The sequence below is a fragment of the Colobus angolensis genome, unplaced genomic scaffold (assembly GCF_000951035.1).
Source record: "Colobus angolensis palliatus isolate OR3802 unplaced genomic scaffold, Cang.pa_1.0 Scaffold8, whole genome shotgun sequence".
In the NCBI taxonomy this organism is placed as follows: domain Eukaryota; kingdom Metazoa; phylum Chordata; class Mammalia; order Primates; family Cercopithecidae; genus Colobus; species Colobus angolensis.
In genome coordinates, this window is record NW_012121820.1 from 15,207,101 (window position 1) to 15,227,290 (window position 20,190).

Sequence of the window (20,190 nt, forward strand, 5' to 3'; positions counted from 1 at the left end):
GTTCCATGCAAAGGCTCTCAAAAAGTAGGTGAGGGATCACTCGTAATTATAGAAAGAAATGAACTGGAAAATAAGCCTATGTATTGATTAATTAAAGAAAGCATATCAGTTGAAATGGGATTACTTCACTATTTAAAGATTATCAGAGGGTCAGTCTGCTTGTCTTTAACTACTTTCCTTAAAAAGTTAAGAGAAGATACCTTGTGCTTCTGCATATTCTGTTATAATGCCTTAGAAGCTAAAGAACGCCTTAGATCACTTCAAAATCTCTTCCAAAGCAGTAATACCACACAACCCAGGAATATAAATATAGAGCCTAAAACAGGACCATGCAAAATGGTCTTACTTAAGGACTCCACAGGAGAAGGAACCACAAAAGCAATTTCCGTAAGGGCATCAGCATAATACAGCACCTTCTTCTGTCCATTGAAAATGCTAGCTCCAGTATCTTCAGAGGAAATCACTTCTTCTGGGAAAAAGAAACACCACATTACTGCTTCAAAAAGTAGAAAAAAACCAGTATCATCTTGCTACACGAAATGTTAACTGGTTAATAAAGTGATAAATAGAATATATGTTTCCAGCAAGAACCAATTAGTATGAAAGAATAAAATATAATGCTTATTAGATGTCTTTATTTTTAAATCATAAAATCTTAAATTTCATAATTTCTCAAATGACTGTATATCAGACCACTTCTGATTAGCAGGGCTTTTAATTCATGGGTATGAAGCAGATTAAGGGAGTAGTCCTTTGGATCCGGTGAATAAATAATCAAAAGGAAGGCCATCCCAGTACCTCAGAAGGGAGTTGGGCGAGAGAGACAGGCAGGCAGGCAGAGAGAGAGAGAGAGAGAGGGACAGAAAGAGATAGAGAGAGGAAGAAGAAGGAGGAGGAAAGGAAGAAGAGGAGGAGGGAGGAAGAGGAGGGAGGAAGAGACAGAGAGAGAGAAGAGAGAGAGTACACATGTGCGTTATCTCTGGACTCTTGCTTTTAAGGCATTTCTATCCCTGGTCTCTCTCTATGGCTCCTCAAGTTGGCCTATGTTCCACCTTCCTCAATGGTCAGTGACACTGTATAAAAATGTACAGCCAGTTTTAGTAATAGCATCTGCTCTAAGCCAGGAAGACTGAATTAACAACAGAAACACTCATGAGAGCCATACAGTTCTCAATTAAAATGAACTCAGTGTCCTACCAGCAATACATAAAAGACCAACAATCTGACCAAAAATTGGACAGGGGAAACGAACAAGTACTTCCCAGGAAAGAAATAAAAATATGATAAGATATGCTCAAGCATTATTAAAAATGAAAATTTCTCACCTAAAAAACTGGAAGATACCTAATGCTGGTGAAGATTTGGCAAATAGGGAGCTTTAGACAAGAGGTTAGCAAACTTTTTCTGTAAAGGACCAGACAGATAACATTTTCAGCTTTGTAGGCCATAGGGTCTTTGCCACAACTACTTGATTCTGTCATTGTAGCATGAAAGCTGTCATAGACAATGTGTAATCTAGAGTGTGACCGAGTTCCAATAAAACTTTATTTTCAAAAACTGGGCTTTCGTCTTCTGACTCCTGCTGTGGGCTCCGGGCAGGCACTGTGTATCTGCTGTAGTAGATGCTGTGGTTACTATCCCAACAGCCACTCTATCCACCCCTATTCTGCAGCAGGCAAAATGTGCATGTGGGACTGACCTCTGGTACTAGTTCTATCTTGTCTGCATCTCTCTACCAGAGTCATTCTTTCTTGCCACAAGGACAGGTTTGGGATAGTCTAATCACCATATAGTTCCGGCTTCGGGGAGTAGGGGGTTCTGAGATCTGGCTAATGTCTCCTCTTCAGGCTGCTGTGGTATGTGAATGAAGGCCTGGAATTGCCTTTCTGCACTATTAGAGAAACCAGGCTGGCGACAAAGCCAAAATATAGAGAGCAAAGCTAAAGGAAAATTGTAAAGAAATAAAACAGGAATGCTGATCAAATGACACAAAGCTTAACCAACCTCTGGAATTTTCAGTTACATGGGCAATAAATTATCTTCAAAAACTAAGGCAGTTTGGGTCACGTTTTCTGATACTTGCAACCATAAGTATCCAACTGACATATTTATCAAAACGAAAAATGTGCACTGGGCATAGGCATTATCCACTTTAGAGAGGTAATACTAACTTTCCAGTGACCTCAGGAGCCCAGGAACACAAAGCATTAGCCAGGTGGGGCAAAGGTCTTAAGTTTAAATTTATACTTGCTCTGGTACTTGTTATCCTGATTACAGTTCCTCAGAGGATCTGATGGGATGGGCAAGAATCCTCAGAGATGGTCAGCTGTTTACTACAAAGGTTTTGGTATAATATCCCAAGAATCTAACCTTTAAGTATGACTCTTCTGATAGCCACAGTTGATAAAACACACTGGTTAACAGAAAACTACTTATCAGACAAAACATGCTTGTTAGGAAACTGTATTGTTTGTATGGATGACCTATATTTATTACACCATTTGTATAGAAAATTGAATCTTATGCATATTATAAAAAAGGAACTTATCAGCATTGTAATAAGCCAGTCATTTTGTATTAATTAACTCTATCGTTATGTGTATATATTTCATATACACTGAAAATGTCTAGAAGAATATATAAACTAGTACTAAGTTACCCTGTCAGGACTGGGATTAGGGGAAGGATACTTTTCCTCTATATACCTCTGTTTGTTTTTTAGAGTCAGGGAGTTGCTCTGTCACACAGGCTGGAATGCAGTGGTATGATCACAGCTCCAACTCCTGGCCTCAAGTGATCCTCCCACCTCAGCCTCCTGAGCAGGCAGAACTACAAATACATGGCCCTCAAGCCTAGAAAATTTTTTCATCTTTTGTAGAGACGGTGTCTTGCTATGTTGCCCAGGCTTTTCTTGAACTCCTAGCCTCAGTCGATCCTCCTACCTGGCTTCTCAAAGGCAGGCATGCACCACTGCACCCAGCCTGGTTTTGTATTTTTAATAAGACTATAAATCATAGTAAAGGGGGGAAAAAAACAAGACTAACAAAACAAGCAACAACTGACATTTGAAACACTGTGAGTTTTACCTTGTTGAGATCCTTCACCATCATCACAACAATTAATAGACCAACTGGTAGAAACATGCCCAGTCCAACCAGGGTGTCTGCCTACATCTACTGACCAGCCAAGGGAAAGCAAAAATTCTAGGAAATGTGGCTGAACGGTTCTGGAAGACTCCACATTCTTCAAAATCTGAAATACATACCAATCATCAGCTATAATGAAGGAAGAAAAATAATGTATCAAAATAAATCTTCATAAAAATTGGTTAGCTTTGAAGCTTCTGACAAATCATGTCCAAGCTCAGAATACATTTGAGGATATATCACGATAGAGAAAATGCATTCTCCAGAGTTAGACAGATTTGGATTGGCTGAACCTTGGGCAAGTTTCTTACCCCCACTGCCTCAGTTTCTTAATCCATAAAGTAGAGATAATAACAATGGTTATGAAATAATGCAAGAAAAGCTATGAGCTCTCTTCCTAGCAAAATAATTACTGAACCAGCCATGTTTACTAAAAGATACTACGTCCTTACCTTCATGAAGTTTACTGTCTGGTTAATGAGAAACATTACATAGGGATGCAACTATTTAACTATAAATCTTGACAAAGGCTATAAAACCTACTAAAATTCAATAAACATTAGATGTAATTAATAAGTGAGTATGAAAATATCCTTTTCTTAGGCCAAAGAAGAGAATTTCAGGAAAAATGAAGTGGCCACAAAGTTCTCTCCTCTTCACTAAGCACTAAATGTAATGTGTGTGCTTTCTACTGGCCTCACAAAGAGTCCCTCACTCTAAAACAGTGCTTCTCATCTAGGGATGATTTTGCTTTTCAGCAGACATCCAACATTTGGAGACATTTTTGGTTGTCATAACTGGTGAGGCACACTACAAACATCTAGTAGTAGAGGCCAAAGATGCTGCTAAACGTTCTAAAATACATAGGACAGCCCTCATAACAAAGAACTTATCTGGCCCAAGATGGCAATAGTGCTACTCTTGAAAAACTCATTTCTAAAGGAAGGAAAATAAGAAATTCCTTTGCAAATGAAAAACGAAAGGGGGAGGGTGGAGAGCAGAGTATATCAACATCATCTGGGAAATGGCGTAAAAACAAGGTTCTCTTCACCTGCTCTAGACCTTCTACATTAAAATCAGCGAATGCAGAATCCTGCAATCACTATCTCTAAAAATTCCTCCAAATAACTATCATGTAGCCAGTCCACAGATCACTGATGTCATTCATATAACGCTAATCTATACCAAGATCATTTAGAGGCCTGTGAAAGTTAAAATGTAAGAAGTTACATCCATTACATCTGACCCACTGCAAATCATCTCAAAGTCATTACCTCTTAAACACAAAACCAGTCTATTTTTTTTTTTTCTTTTGAGACGTAGTCTTGCTCTGTGGCCCAGGCTGGAGTGCAGTGGCGCAATCTCTGCTCACTGAAAGCTCTACCTCCTGGGTTCATGCCATTCTCCTGCCTCAGCCTCCTAAGTAGCTGGGACTACAGGCACCCACCACCACACCCGGCTAATTTTTTATATTTTTAGTAAAAACGGGTTTTACTGTGTTAGCCAGGATGGTCTCGATCTCCTGACCTCGTGATCCGCCCACCTCAGTCTCCCAAAGTGCTGGGATTATAGGTGTGAGCCACCGTGCCCAGCCTAAAACCAGTCTCTTTAGAAGTGAACCTATTTAGTTTACCCATATCCCTTCACATTCTTATGGGTGCCAAGAAACTGACTTAACAACCATTTCTAGTTTTTGCTATTCAAATTTTTATCTAGAAGTAAAACTTTTAAATAAATAATTTTCGAAAATTTAGTCAAGAAGCAGTAAGTAAATCCAATTCAACTTGCATGCCACTTATGGCAGACAGAAATTAATCTTAATCTACCCTGTGGCTAGGGAAGGCAGGTCTCAGACATTCCAAAGGAGGTCTGAGGAAATCTTCATTAATTCCTAGTTACCCTCTGCTTCTAAACAGCTAGGGAAACTGGACTGGGTTAGGAGATGCCTCAAGCGTTTGTGTCTTCTTGTACAGGCAGAAGAAAGTGGCTCCATTATTCTCAAACAAAGAATGCACTGACTTCCTTCAAAACAGATCCCCACCTCCAGAATTAATCTAATTTTACTGAGGTTCTTCTAAGACACTTGAGTCCATCGGTCTCATCTCTGGTTACCACCTGCCCACTTTCTCTTAAGCTCCAAGTATATTAGACCCCATAATGAATTTTATGAAGACAAAATACTCTCTTTACCCTGAAGAATTTATACATTATTATTACTTTGTCAGTGACAATCTGCTTCTGCCTCCTTACCTACAGTTAATGCACACCTTAAATACCAGCTAGAGTATCTTTCCCTCCAGGCCACCTTCTTAAAACCAGATTAGGTTTTCCTGTTATTGCTTCCAGAACGTGCTTTAATGACCTTATTAGCACCCTTTACAATGGTTGGTTGCTTATTTAATCATCTGTCTTCGCCTCTATGCAGTTTTAGGGGACCAGAAATCTTATAGATTTTGTTCACCTAACAACAGACACTTATTAACTTTATTGACTCAGTAACAAAAAAATAACTTTCTCATAAATCAGCATTCTCTTTTAGGTGCTCACAAATCATTTGAAACAGTGCTTCTAGTGTAAACATTTGGAAACTTTGGTAAATTTCTTTAGGCATGCTAATTTGATTAGCTGATGGTCTTAAAATGACTACTACAGTAAAATTCCGGGATCATGCAGTCACAGTGCCCTACACATCTGAATACTACATTTTACAAGTCTTCCTTCAGTTCTTTCCTAGTTACAGTCAGTAACTTCCTGCCTATGCTATATTTCAATTATTCCTTTTCAAAAAACACTTCAAGTCTCCTGCCATTTTGCTCTCAGTTTTCCATTCTCAACTATCTTACATTTTTCTTAATCCTCCTCCTAGTCTTTTTGTTACATGTATCCAGGTATGTTTTACTTAAGTACCTCTGTTTTGTTTTGTTTTTGAGACGGAGTCTCGCTCTGTCGCCCAGGCTGGAGTGCAATGGTGCAATCTCGGCTCACTGCAACCTCCGCTTTCCGGGTTCAAGCAGTTCTCCTGTCTCAGCCTCCCAAGTAGCTGGGACTATAGGTGCCTGCCACCACACCAGCTAATTTTTGTATTTTTAGTAGAGACAGGGTTCTACCATGTTGGCCAGGCTTGTCTTGAACTCCTGACCTCAGGTGATCCACCCACCTCGGCCTCCCAAAGTGCTGGGATTACAGGCGTGAGCCACCGCACCCGGCCAGTCCTTCTGTTTTTCTCCTTTATTTCAGGTGTTATTTCCCTCACTGCACACCACGCATTCCTCAACTGAAATGATTTGTTTCTGAAATTACTAAGAAGGTGAGCTGCTTCTCAAAAGGGGAACTGTTACTCATTTCTATATCCTGGCATGCTGAGCCACAGGGAAGATGTTCAATAAATATTTGTTGCTGTTGCTTTATTCTTCTTGAGCCTTACTTTAACTTTTTATGACTACCCTTCTTTATTTCAGTTTATTTTGTCTTATGAATCTGAATTCCTTAAGGGGAAGAAAGATATCCTACAGCTCCTATTTAAATCACATTTCTTAAGGGTCAAAAGACTCAGGACTCCAAGTATCATAGTTTTGGTTAATTCTGTTTTCAAACTGGTTCATAGCAAGTCTTTAGGCATCGAGTATAAAATACTTCTTACCATAGACAAGTACATACCATGTAAAATTTTGGATATGAAAATGAAACTTTTTAAGGAATGCGAGTCTCCCTCAAATTATCATGCCCAGAAAGGCACTGAAATGTGATAGCAGTCGCATCTCACTCCTGCTTGAGCTAACTAATAATTTTGAAGCTGCGTGCTATATGGACTCTAGACTGCATGTTGCCACCAATAGTTCATAAACTAATCTAACAGTGCTGGACACCACAGCTCATATCCTACAGTTTAATAATATATATCCACTCACTAATCAATGTTATTTCTGTAAACCAATGAGCATTCCTGAAAAACAACTTTTGTAATCATTTGCTCTCCTGGCTCATCCTTTTTATCTTTAAACACTTGAGACTCTCCTTTGTTCTCGGGAGAACTTTCCAGCATTTCCCATTTCCTCAACTCTGGCCCAAATAAACTCTCCATATTAATTTTGCCTCACTTTTTTTCTCTAGACGTGTATTTATAGCACAAAAGTATGCCAAAAAAAAAAAAATTTCATAACTCTTACCTCTTGGTTCGTTTTTTGACCTGGCTTCATATAGAAAATAAAAACTGTGTCAAAAGGACGACATGGCAAGAGATCCAGATACCCAATGTCATCAAAAAATCCAGGTATTGTGGAATCAAGTGCAATAAGGTGAGGAGGTAGACGACTATTTGCAGGTTCCTGCCACCAAAAGAAGAAAGGAGAAATTATTACCTATTTTCTTGCATTGTTATAAAAACAATACTTGCTCATGGTTTAATAAAAATTAAATTAAAAAATGTAGAATGGTAGGAATAAACACAACCATAATCCTAAACTAAAGAAATTATTTAACATACTTCCTTTTAGTTCTTTTATTTGCCTCTTTTTAAATTAAAGACAACTGAGATTATATTGTGCATATAATTTTGGATTCTGTTTTCTCTATAATATTGTGCTTTCTAGAACTTACCTTTAATGTACTTTTTTTCTCATTCATTACTGGTGAAATGTGAAATGGTATAGCTACTTTGGAAGACAGTTTGGCAGTTTCTTACAAAGCCAAACATACTCTTACCATGCAATGCAGCAACTGTACACCTTGGTATTTTCCCACATACATCCACACAAAAGCCTGCACACAAATGTTTATAGCAGCTTTATTCATAATAACCAAAATGTGGAAGCAACCAAGATGTCTTTCAATAGATGAAGGGATAAATCAATTGTGGTATATCCATACAATGGAGTATTATTCGGCAATAAAAAGAAATAAACCATCAAGTCAAAAAGACACATTAAACGCATAATGAATGAAGAAATGTTAAATGTATATTGATAAAAGTGAAAACAGCCAGTGTGACAGGACTACATACTGTATGATTCCAACTATGTGACATTCTGAAAAAGGTAAAACTATAGAGAAACAGTACAAAGACCAGTGGCTGCTAGGTTTTGAGTGAGGAGTGAAGAGGGAGGAATGAATAAGTGGAGTACAGTGGATTTTTAGGGCAGTAAAACTATTTGTACAATTGTAATGGTGGACACATGTCATTATACACTTGTCAAACCCCAGAGACCTGTACAGCACAGAGTGAACTCTATTGTAAATCACTAACTTCAGTTAGTAATGCACCAATATAGGTTCATCAATCATAACAAATGTACCACATCAATGCAAGATGTTGATAACAGGCAAACTGGGCTGTGGGGAAGGTATATGACAGTTCTCTACCCTTTCTGTTCAATTGTTCTGAAAACATAAATCTTCTCTAAAAAAATTAAGTCTACAAATTTTTCAGAAATGCATGTTTGTTTTGTTTTCCTCTTAATCCCCTATCTTCTTTGAGATTTTGATCTTGCCAAACAAGGTTTTGCTAACCACAGCATATCTTTCAGAAAAGCATCCTCCAGAGAAAGCAAGAATGACTGTCTTTCACACTGGCAAGGATTGAGTCTAGCCTTCTAGTCAATTACATAACATTCCTAGCAAGGTCTAGGGCAATATTCTATAATCAAAGACATTAATATTTCTGTAGTCAAACAGAAGTGTATTCACACTAAGTGACATAAAACTACAAACAGCCTCATGTCAATTCAGGTCCAGTTTTGCCACTAAATGAATTTACTACAAATATATAAAAAATTTTCCAGTTTTCAGTTTTCACTTTGAAATCATGGATAAGGAATTGTGGACCTGAAGCATGTTGTAATACACCTTGTAGACCAGAATGTCCTCATTCTTTTTTTTTTTTAAAGTAAGGTATTTCCTCAGCTTGTTCTTCTGTATGATCTTCTAATCTAGGAACATAACATTTACATATTTTATATCTCTTAATAATTTTTAAAAGTTTCTTCCTCTAGGTCTTGTACATACTTTGTTAGGGTAACTTTTGTCAATATCACGGCTGTAAATGGGGCATTTTTGCATTGTATTTTTAACTGAATATCATAGACATAATTACTAATTTTTGTACTTTTGTGTATGGCAATCTTAATTCTCATTTATTTTAAACATTTTATTGATTTTCTTATGGCTGTCAAACTAGAAGTCATATTACCTACAAACTGTCTTCTCATTTCCAATGATTTTTACTTCTTGGTTTAACATTTCATTGACTTTCCTCATTTTTATACTGTACTGTAGTTACATAAGAATTTATCATCGCAGGAAGGTCCTCATATCTTTATTTTGCAATTTCCTGCTAATCTATAATTACTTAAAACTAGAAAGTTTAAAAAACGTCATTGACTAAAAAATTATCGTTGTTAAATAGTAGTCAAGGTAGATAATTTTTACCTCTGATTTTAACAAAAGATTCCTCTAGTTTGCTCCTGGGTTGTCATTTAGATAAATCTTTTAAAATAAGAACCTACACTAGTAGTGCTGGCTTAGTTTGTTATTTTTTAAAAAATCAGAATATGATTCTAGTAAATACTGACTTACTGTCTCACTGACTGAACTGCTAATGGGACCAAATTATTTTCTTAATAGCTTTATTAATATTTCCTGATAATTAATCGCTAAGTTCCTGGGATAAACCTTACTTAATCATGGAAGACCATTTACTTAACATGCTATTAATTCAGAACTAAGTCTGCTTAGCATTCCCTTTAATACTTTTGTAAATATATTCATAAGTAAAACTGGTTTGTAGTTTTGTATGTATGAGTTGTCAAGTTTTAGTTATTAGAAATATTCTAAGGTTCATAAAATAAACCAGGTAACTTTATTTTTCCTATGTTCTCATACAGATAAGAAAGCATGAGAATTATTTTCTTAAAAGCTTAAAAGTTTCAGCTAGAACAGGTAACAGAAGTGGAAAACTATAATCTCAGAGACAAGGCTATTACAGCCTTTCTTGTGTCCCTGAAGTCCATAGGAAGCATTAATTTTCTTCTAGTATATTTTTATTTACTGCTTCTACTCTGTTCAATTTTCTCCACTAGGAATATCACTAATGATTTGTAAGTTGCATCTTTTTTCCTTCCCTTCCATATTTACCACTATATTTCTTATAATTTTCCTCTCTCTGCTCTTCTATTCTGCATTTTAAGTTTTTATGTTCATATTGCAATTTTCTACAAAAAAAAAAAAATGCAAAAAATATTTTCCCTCTATATGCTGAAATACAAAATCAAATAGCAATGTCCCCATTACTTTCCTACGAAGCTAAATGGCCTATAACCAGGTAGCTCCTAGGGAGTAAGGGCAGGGGACAACTTATACAATAAGCAACTTCTTGCTTGGCAATCTTCAGTTGTACTTTTCAAAACAAACAGGACTTAGAATAAATTCCAAGTCCACCTCTAGACAAGTTATTTCACATTTTTGAGCCTCTATGTCCACATCTATAAAACAGGAATAGCATCACTTGTCTTGTAAATTTTTTTTTTCCCAAGAGACAGGGTCTCACTCTATCAACCAGGCTGGAGTATAGTGGAGTGACCATAATTCACTGTAACCTCGAACTCTCAGGCTCAAGCAATCCTCTTGCCTCAGACTCCTGAGAAGCTAGGCGTGCCATCATACCCAGCTAATTTTTAAAAACAATTTTTTGGAGAGATGGGGGTCTCACTACGTGGTCCAGGCTGGTCTCGAACTCCTGGCCTCATATGATCCTCCTGCCTTGGGCTCCCAAAGTGCTGGGACTATAGGCATGAGCCACTGCACCTGGCTGTAAAATTGTTTTAAGGCTAATGCAATTAAGAAGAATGGAAATATTTACCTTATAGACTGGCTTACTTTGTGCTAAGTACTATACCAAGTATCTTCCACGAGTGAACACATTTAATCTTCACATGATCAGTGAGATGGATACTTTTATCACCCTCACTTTATAGATGATGAGGAACTAAGACAAGACGAGAAACTCACCAAAGACCACATAGCTGGCAAGCAGTGATTCCAGGACATAAAGCCAGATAGTTTGATCTTACAAATTGGACAATATAAGAAGTGTTTGACTTACAAATACTACAATATTAACTTCATTCTTTTCTAAAAGTGGCATGAAAGAACAAAGTTAATTGTAGCTTATATTTTTAGTCATAATGCTTAGTAGGGGAAGATTTTTAACATTCTTTTTCTAATTATCTATAGATTTCATTAACATGGGTACTGTGTTATTAGGAAAATTCAGAGTTAGGTGTATTATCAAACCAGTCCCCTCAGACTCAGAACTCTGAATGCATTCATGGGGTGACCTGTCCTGGAGCACAAACTATAACCTACAGCAGCACAGAATTTCATTTATTTGTATGCAAGGTAAAATTTTAACCTTTTTTTTTTTTTTTTAATTTGCTTATATCCTCATAAAAATATTTTAGCTATTGTCAGCTGAATGTTAACTTGTGAATATATTTATTCATAAAAGTTCATGAAAATTACCTTCAATGCTTCTAAGGACAAAAATCCAAAGTGTGAGAGGAAAAGGCGGGCTGTTTGGAATTCCTGGGCAGGAGGCGGGGGCTTGCAATCTGTAACTGGGTCAGGAAAGCTTCTCTTCTGCAATTCCTCCTCACTCTGTTGCTCAAGGTGTATTTCATAAGCAATCTGTTGGGCCATGCCACTCCTTAATTTTTCATGTCTCTCTTCTAACTGAAATAAACCAAATATTTCATTTTTTGAAAATGTTATGAAACTAATAAGGCCAATCTTAATTTTTTTTTTTTTTTTTGAGACTGAGGTCTCTCTATGTTGACCAAGCTGAACTTCTGGGCTCAAGTGATCCTCCTGCCTTAGGTTCCCAAAGTGCTGGGATTATAGGCATGAGTCCCACTGCACCTGGCTAAGTCAATCTTAATTTTAAAATGAAAATAAAGCTACAAGCAACAAAGAAAATGAAGATAATTTTCAGTGATCAACATTTATTCAGTTCAATACAGAGTATGCCATTAAACAAACATGGTTCAAGGTTAAAACAAACACCAAAAAAACTTCCCTATACCTTCAACAATTGCTTCTTCATGTTCTCACTAAATGAGACTAAATGAAAACATTCAGTCTCTGGTTCTCTTCAAATAGGCAAGAAAGGGGGTAGAGTTGTCACTCTCACCCCTCGCTTCCAGATCACTGTCCATCTTCACCCTGACGTGCTCCCTGTGTTTGGAATTCTTCATCCATATGGATTACATGACTGTATTCTTAGAAACTCCTCCCACCTTTTCTTCTGATCAATCCTTGTTTAAAATTCCATCCCCTGGTGAGTGACAATCCTTCTAACAATCTGGCTCAGGATTCTACAAGCTCCTCAACCTTCACAACTTTGGCCATCCATGAAAACAAACTCGAACCTGAGATGTGCCCTGCTTTCCAGAGCTGTAAGTCTGAAATTCCCTCTCCAATCATAAGCCCCTTGTGCAGCTCCTATCCCTTCACTTCCTGAGCTCATGCTATACTTTTGCTGTGGGGCAATCAACCCCACCCCCTGCCTTCCCACTCCATTAGCATCCTTCTGGCTTTATCTGCTTTCCAACTAAGCTGAAGCCCCCACATCTAACAGCTAAATATCTTCTCCTTAAGCACATTAAACGGCTGTGTTGAACCTTCTCCTTCCAAATTTCCACACCTGTCAATCTCTACACCAGTCAAATTCTTATGCTTCCAGATCCCAAAGACTTTTGAAGAAAGTCAGCAGAGTGAGTTAAATAACTTCACTATAGATAATGCTACTTAACCTCAGCTGGACTGCCTGGCAATTTTTAAGAATTGTCTTGGATCCCCTATTACACTGCCAAGAACCAGGATTAAAATTTTCATAAACTTTTTCAATTTCCCTCCTTTCCTCTCTAAATGTCTCTGAACCTTCACCTGCTCTCTCCTTCTGTCTTAGAAGTATCTCTTTTCTAGACTAGACTCTTGACCCTACTGCTTCTATTACTTGTAAGTCCCACTGCCCATCTAACAGTGTTAGCCAGATCCCTCTCTCCTGGTTTCTTCCTTCAATCTATAAGCATGTTTATAATCCTCACATCCTTGAATGTAAAAAAATATTTAAAAACTAGCCTCTTCTGGCCAGGTGCGATGGCTCACGCCTGTAATTCCCAGCATTTTCGGAGGCAAAGGCAGGTGGATCACCTGAGGTCAGGAGTTCGAGACCGGCTTGGCCAAATGGTGAAACCCCGTCTCTACTAAAAATACAAAAATTGGCTGGGTGTGGTGGCGTGCACCTGTAATCACAGCTACTCAGGAGGCTGAGGCAAGACAATCACTTGAACCCGGGAGGCAGAGATTGTAGTGAGCTGAGAATGTGCAACTGCACTCCAGTCTGGGCAACAAGAGCAAAACTCCATCTCAAAAAAAAAAAAAAAAAAAAACCACCACCAAAAAAACTAGTCTTTTCTTTCCTTAACGAGGCCATTTCCTTCTATAATATTACCCATTCTGTACCCTTCCCTTTACTGTTAACAGTGTGGTTTCTATTCACTGCCTCTCCCTCAATACATTCACTCCCCAGCCCTTTGAACTCTCCCTCCTACTGTACACACCTGTTCTCAAAGGTCACCTAAATTTCATGCCAAAATCCAGGGAACTTTTTCTATTCTTTCTTCTCCCTGGTCTCTCCAGCACTGGCTAGTGTAGCTCTTCCTCCATTCCTGCTCTTCTGTTCTCTCATGTCCTGATATACTTCTGTCCCCGACTTCTTAAAATTATTCTCCCTTGACCTAAGAGCCAGCTATCTTAATTAACTCTCTAAATTAATCTAAAGCCAAATACATTTTCCCCATCTTCCCAAACCTATCCTCTTCCTAATGTCTATATTTCTGTAAATGGCACTGATATTTGTTACTCAAGCTCAAAATCTAAAATTCTTTGGTTCTTCTCCTTCCCTCTTCAATTCAAGACTGCTTGGATCTGCCTCCACAATACATTTTATATATTAAACTTCCCTATCAGTGAAATAGTCCTTCCTTTCTTATAAGGACTTGGATTGACATAATAGTCTCTGAACTGGTCTTCCTTCTCCAAATAACCCTACTAACAGAGTCTGATCATGTCACTACACTACTGAAACCTACCATGAACAGCCAGGCAGCCCAGTGACAGCTCTAAGAGATGTGCAGTTCCTTTCGATCAGCCACAATCTATATTCGTCTTAAACATGGCAACCTCTTGGATGATGGAGACCCATGTCATCTTATAAATCATCTCCAACAACACTAAAAGCATTGGCTTGACCATGGAAGTTGTAAGAATGTTTCTATCCGTCCCCTTGACGACAGCTAAAAATAATGTACTTACTTCTTCAGTGACTATTTCATGCAAATCTGGAATGCTGAGATCTGCTTTCACAAAAGGTATCTTGTCCACCTCTTCAGGAAATGGCCGGTGTTTCACAGAATATTTAAATCCAACATCATTTTTAGGAACTGGGCGAGGTTCAGGCACAAAAAGCTGTTAAAACAAGTAACCTTTTGTTTATTATATAGGGTCCAACACCCATCTGTAATGACATGGATTTCCCTGGTCTCTTAGATGGCTGTGTTTCCCTAGGATTACATGTCACAAAAACTCACTCAGCACCTGCAAATGCTACAGATAACAGTAAAGGAAAGTAGCCTGTGCCCCTATGTACTCTATTTTTCTAAAAATATTCACCGACTTCTTATAGATCCCATGACTGACAAATGGGCTATGGACCTCTACTGCTGCAGGCCTGAATCTCCCACATTCAGTGGTAATCCAGTGGGTAAAGCATTTTGGAGCTTTAAGACTCAAACTTTCTTCCCCAGGGGCTTTCACATCATTCCATATAATTAAAGACAAGCTTGGCTTCACTGGGCATCTCTAGAAAGTGATTTTTAACAAGAACCTTAATATGGCTTAATTGAGAGTATGGGCACCAAATCTAGGTCTCCATAGCTCCAAATCCATGCTTTAATATATATATGGTGAACGCTAAACAAATTTTAGCTCCTTTCCTGGTCCCCTTCCTCTTCAGTCTTCAATGCTAAATTACAGAGTTGCTGACAGAATGTGATCTGTACCCCCAAGAAAAAACAGACGAGTGTTCCTTACTGGGTGAAAAACACATCTCATCTAACAGAGACATCTAAGATATTAAATGATTTTAGGCACATGCTCCAATTTTGTGGTGTCTCTTAAATGTTGGTGAAATATTAAGTCATATTTAAAATTTTTAGTAGCAGAAGTAAAAGCTTACAATGTTATAAGTGAAAAGAGCAGTACACAAAATTACTCAAATTCTATTCAAGTGTTATTGTTTATGAAAAGAAAAAAATGGGAAGGAAATCCAGTAAAATATTAGCAGTGGTTATATTCCTCTGGGTAGTGAGTAAAGGTGATTTAAAATTTCTTCGTTATCTGAATTTTCCAAATTTTCAAGTATTATTCACATAATTACAAATGTAATAAAATAAACTGCACCCCAAAAGATTTCATTAAATTATACACAGCATATATATGTGTATGTGTCTGTGTGTGTGTGTGTGTGTGTGTGGTGTGTGTGTGTATATATATAGATATATATATACATATTTTTTTTAATTAGGCTGGGTGTGACAGCTCACATCTGTAATCCTAACACTTTGGGAAGCTGAGGTGGAAAGATCACTTGAAGACAGGAGTTTGGGATCAGCCTGGGCAACAAAGCAAGACCCTGTCTCTACAAAAAATTTTAAAAATGAGCTGGGTGCCATGGCACGTGCCTATAGTCTCAGCTACTCAGGAGGCTGAGACAAGAGGATCACTGGAACCCAGGAGTTTAGGCTGCAGTGAGCCATGATTACACCACTGCACTCTAGCCTGGGCAACAAACAAGACTCTAACACTTTTAAAAAAAAAAAATAAATGTATACACTATATTACCAATTACTATGTTAGAACAAATCATATAAAACAATGTGAAACTAAGTCCTGTTGCTGGACACATCAGAAGTCCCGCCAAACTTTTTTCACATATGGTATATACCTGACTTTTATTACATGTAAAATTACATGGAAAAAAGCTGGGGCCATTGTCCACAACAGCAATTACTCCTAAGTAGATGCCAGGATGACCTGCAAAGCTTTTTGGAAAGACACCTGCCTTAAAGATGTCTTTAAAGAGTAATTGAGTAGATCTGGAATTCTAGGTTCCTAGATGATTCTGATATGAACCCACTGACTGAGAATCTGGCTAGGGATCAAAAATATTTATTTGATCTGTGTTTTCTGTTGGAATGTTATCTAACCTTTAAATTACAAAACACACACACACTTCCCTGTAACTTCTGATGAATACCTTCTGATTTGCTTTTGCTCCTCTGGGTAAAAGACAAAGCTGTTGTGCCCAAGCAAGTCTTCCAGACATCCCCCGGACCAGCACAGTGACAGAGGGGAAAAAATCATCTAGAATAAAATATGTATATAAAAGTTTTAATTTCAGACAACAACCATTTAAAATAAACTTGTTATCAACTGCAGAGCTTCTCACAACCAAAGGCCCAACAGTGTTTCCTAAGCTTTGATCTTTTGTGTACCACCTCTGTGGTTTCTGCCATACCCATGTACTCTAAGTACTATTACTTTACATCAACCACTATTGTGCATCTCTAAATGGAAAATCATGAATTTTGGCGTGCTAATTACATAATTTTAAAGCATATGCTTAAAAAAACATTAAATTATATTCACTAATATATCAACTAAGATCATCTCACATACCTCCAGTGGTACATGTACACATTTGTGGGAAACACTGTCCAGTAAATACTCTTAACCTCCCAATATTGGGAACACTTTAAGTGCAGAAAGATAGACTGGATGTTTGCAGTGTTAGTGTTATATCTGCCCATGCCTTTGTGTACCACTGCCCGCCACAGATAGACACTGTTCCATCTTAGCAGAAGTTCAGGGGCATGGTGGGGGTGAAAAAAAAACTCAGAATGGACTTCCTGAGTGACCCAGATCCTTCTTTTTATTCTTCTGTCTCAGGTGTGGGAGTCAAACGCCTTCAAATTTCTCTATAATTTCTTATTATTACAATAAACTACTAAAATGTCCTTGTAAATCTATACAATTCCAACGGCTTACATTTTTGGTAAACTTCCTATGCAATGAAATTATTTGGAATGAAAGTAGGAGAGTCTTTAAAAAGCTGGAAAAAGGCCAGGAAGCCTGAAGGGGACACTGGGATTTTGCAGACTCCTCAGCAGATGGCTTGGGAGTAGGAGGCTGGAGGAATCATGAATAGGCACAGGCTAGGAAAGAAAGTCAAGCAAGCTCCAGGTCTAGGGTAGAAAAGGATGAAATGCCTGTAGAAAAGACTTGGGAGTAGCACTTCTGAAGTTAGGCAGTAATAAAACGCACCATTCTATTTGATATTAATGTCACGGCATCTCACCACAACACAACAGAAGGTTCTGATGGTATTCTTTTCATCTCAAACTACAGGGAAATGTCTCACTTTCACTTTATGGATTTATGAGCTCCTACTCATATAATCAACAAAATTAGCACAGGACTCTTCACCTTTACAAAGGCAAGAAGGCAAATCTTTAATCACTGAGTAAGTCCTATCACTGCACGACAACAATAACAGAAAGGGACAATACAGGGTTTAGAAAATCTGGGCTCTAGTCCCAAGTAACCCTGGGCAAGTCATATACCCTCTGTGAGCCTGCGTTTTTCACTCATAACTAAGGGAATTGTGTACCAAGTGATTCCATGGGTCACTTTATACCCACATATTCTGTAACCTTCACTCTCCTTCCCCTTCCCAGCAACAAGGGTCTGAGAACATGCTTCTTTTACATACTGGCTGATGTCAATTACCATCAGAAAAAAAAAAAATGTTCTTGTGGATAGTTTGGGTCGCAGTTTTTATCACATATTGTGAGATGGCTTATAACTGAGAGGGAGGGAAAGGAGGAAAACAGTGCATGTTGTGCTGCTGGAAAATCACTGCAGAGTTTTCAGTAGGGCGCTGCATGGTCATTTGTAGTTGAGGATGAATACTATGGTGGCAGCAAGTAGGATGGAAGTAGGGAAAACACATGTTAGAACCGGCAAGGGGTTTGAGGGTTGGAGGAATCACAGTAGGTAGGAAACAACTGTAATAATCTAGGTGAGAAATATTAAGGACCTGCACTTCGATGTATCGGGAAAATACAGAGGAAAGGAAAGATCCAAGGGTCCCTGGGAAGATGGAAACTTAGAAACTAATTACATAAGTGAGTAACAGGAAGGAGCAGGTAAAGATAACTCCTCAAATTTCTAGCCTATGTAGGTGGCACCAACAATTGATACAGAACATGAGGAGTGAGAGGGAGGGGAGCAGAGGGGCAGGATCCAAAGTTTATAAAGGGGAAGAAAAAGTGACAAAGATAAACACCACAATGGATCCCACTAACACATCACCTTTTATAAAACTACACAGCTAGTTCAGATGCACATCAAGAGCCTTTAAAAGACTCTATCTAATATGTATATTCTATTTTTTGGCCTCCTATTTTTCAGGTGCTATCGTCCCACAGCTAGAAGTCTTTCTGACCTACTTTGAATCTGTAGGCTGTCCTTCCCAGATCCTGGAAACAGTTTCATGGTACTGGTAACACTGATTAAGCAGTAGAGAAGTCTCAAAGTACTAAAACTTACTCTGCTCATTTCCAAGAGGTTGTTCCAGCATTGCCAGGATGACACTGTTATCCAAGACAAAGTACCGGAAACTATGCTTGTTTATGGTTGGCAGCCTGGAGTATTTAATCAAAGTGGTCTCATTCACAAGACTACAAGGAGAGGCAGGACCACTAGGTGAAGGAAATGCGCCGAGCAACTGCATAATGCTACAGAGAATGGAAAAGATAACAGTTAATTCCCAAAGTAAAATCTTCAGTTTACCTTGTGCATCAATGTGTCCCCTTTCACTCTTCTGAATTTTAATGGACCACAGCCATGCTTCTTGACAGGTCAGATTTACTCCTTGTAGTGAATGCCATGGCATACTGTCCAGACTCTCCCCTCCAAGATTAAAAAGCCCTTTACCCCAGATGCATACTTGTATGTCTATTTCAGAGTCATTTAATCTGCCTTTCCAGCCTGGTCCACATCCAGAAGAGAAAATGCGGTTAAGCTGGTATAATTTGATCTCAGTGACCTACTCCCTTACAGGCAACCTATTTGATTTGACATCTTAGAATCTTGCATGGAATACAGCAAGCTCGTATTCCATATGCTTTTATTTATTTATTTATTTAGAGGCAGTCTCGCTGTCACCCAGGCTGGAGTGCAGTGGCGCGATCTCAGCTCACTGCAAGCTCTGCCCTGGGTTCATGCTATTCTCCTGCCTCAGCCTCCCGAGTAGCTGGGACTACAGGCACCCGCCACCACGCCCGGCTAATTTTTTGTATTTTTAGTAGAGATGGGGTTTCAACATGTTAGCCAAGATGGTCTCGATCTCCTGACCTCATGATCTGTCCGCCTCAGCCTCCCAAAGTGCAGGGATTATAGGCGTGAGCCACCGTGCCCGGCTCCATATGCTTTGTGACAACCATCTCTATCCCATTTTAGAAAACCAAAGCCATATTTTCTCATTATTGATCTCCTGGTGTTTAAAAGCCATATTTTCTCATTATTGATCTCCTGGTGTTTCTCCTATTTTCTGCAAACCATTAGAGGCCTGAACTAATGCCAAGTTTTCCTGGTACCTGAAGTTCTGAGACAGTCTTCCTTTTAAGAGGAGAGTAAATGGAAGAAAAATAATCTGTTGAGCAATGTTCCTTTCCATTGTTAGAGATCTTTGGGTTCACACCTCAGAGTGAAAGAGGAGAGGCCATTCAAGCTGAGAGTTGAGATGACAAATGTGTTGTGGAATACTGGTTTTCCAAATGAGATGCATATGAAGGGGTGGATGGTATTAGAACCACAAGATAAAATCTTTGTTTTAATTTTAAGATACTTTCTTTCTGTGCTACAGCTC

At 38.4% G+C, this 20,190-nt stretch overlaps 1 protein-coding gene across 1 annotated transcript in view; it reads right to left on the minus strand.

Annotated features, from left to right (window-relative positions):
• RALGAPB (Ral GTPase activating protein, beta subunit (non-catalytic)) overlaps positions 1 to 20,190 on the minus strand; it is a 107,657-nt gene that overhangs the window by 10,281 nt on the left and 77,186 nt on the right. Inside the window, exons 19-25 of the mRNA XM_011929208.1 lie at positions 18,870 to 19,057; positions 16,516 to 16,622; positions 14,514 to 14,666; positions 11,661 to 11,870; positions 7,313 to 7,471; positions 3,087 to 3,252; positions 347 to 469 (exon numbers count right to left, since the gene is read on the minus strand). Coding sequence (XP_011784598.1) covers positions 347 to 469; positions 3,087 to 3,252; positions 7,313 to 7,471; positions 11,661 to 11,870; positions 14,514 to 14,666; positions 16,516 to 16,622; positions 18,870 to 19,057 — 1,106 coding nt within the window. The remainder of the gene's footprint in view (positions 1 to 346; positions 470 to 3,086; positions 3,253 to 7,312; positions 7,472 to 11,660; positions 11,871 to 14,513; positions 14,667 to 16,515; positions 16,623 to 18,869; positions 19,058 to 20,190) is intronic.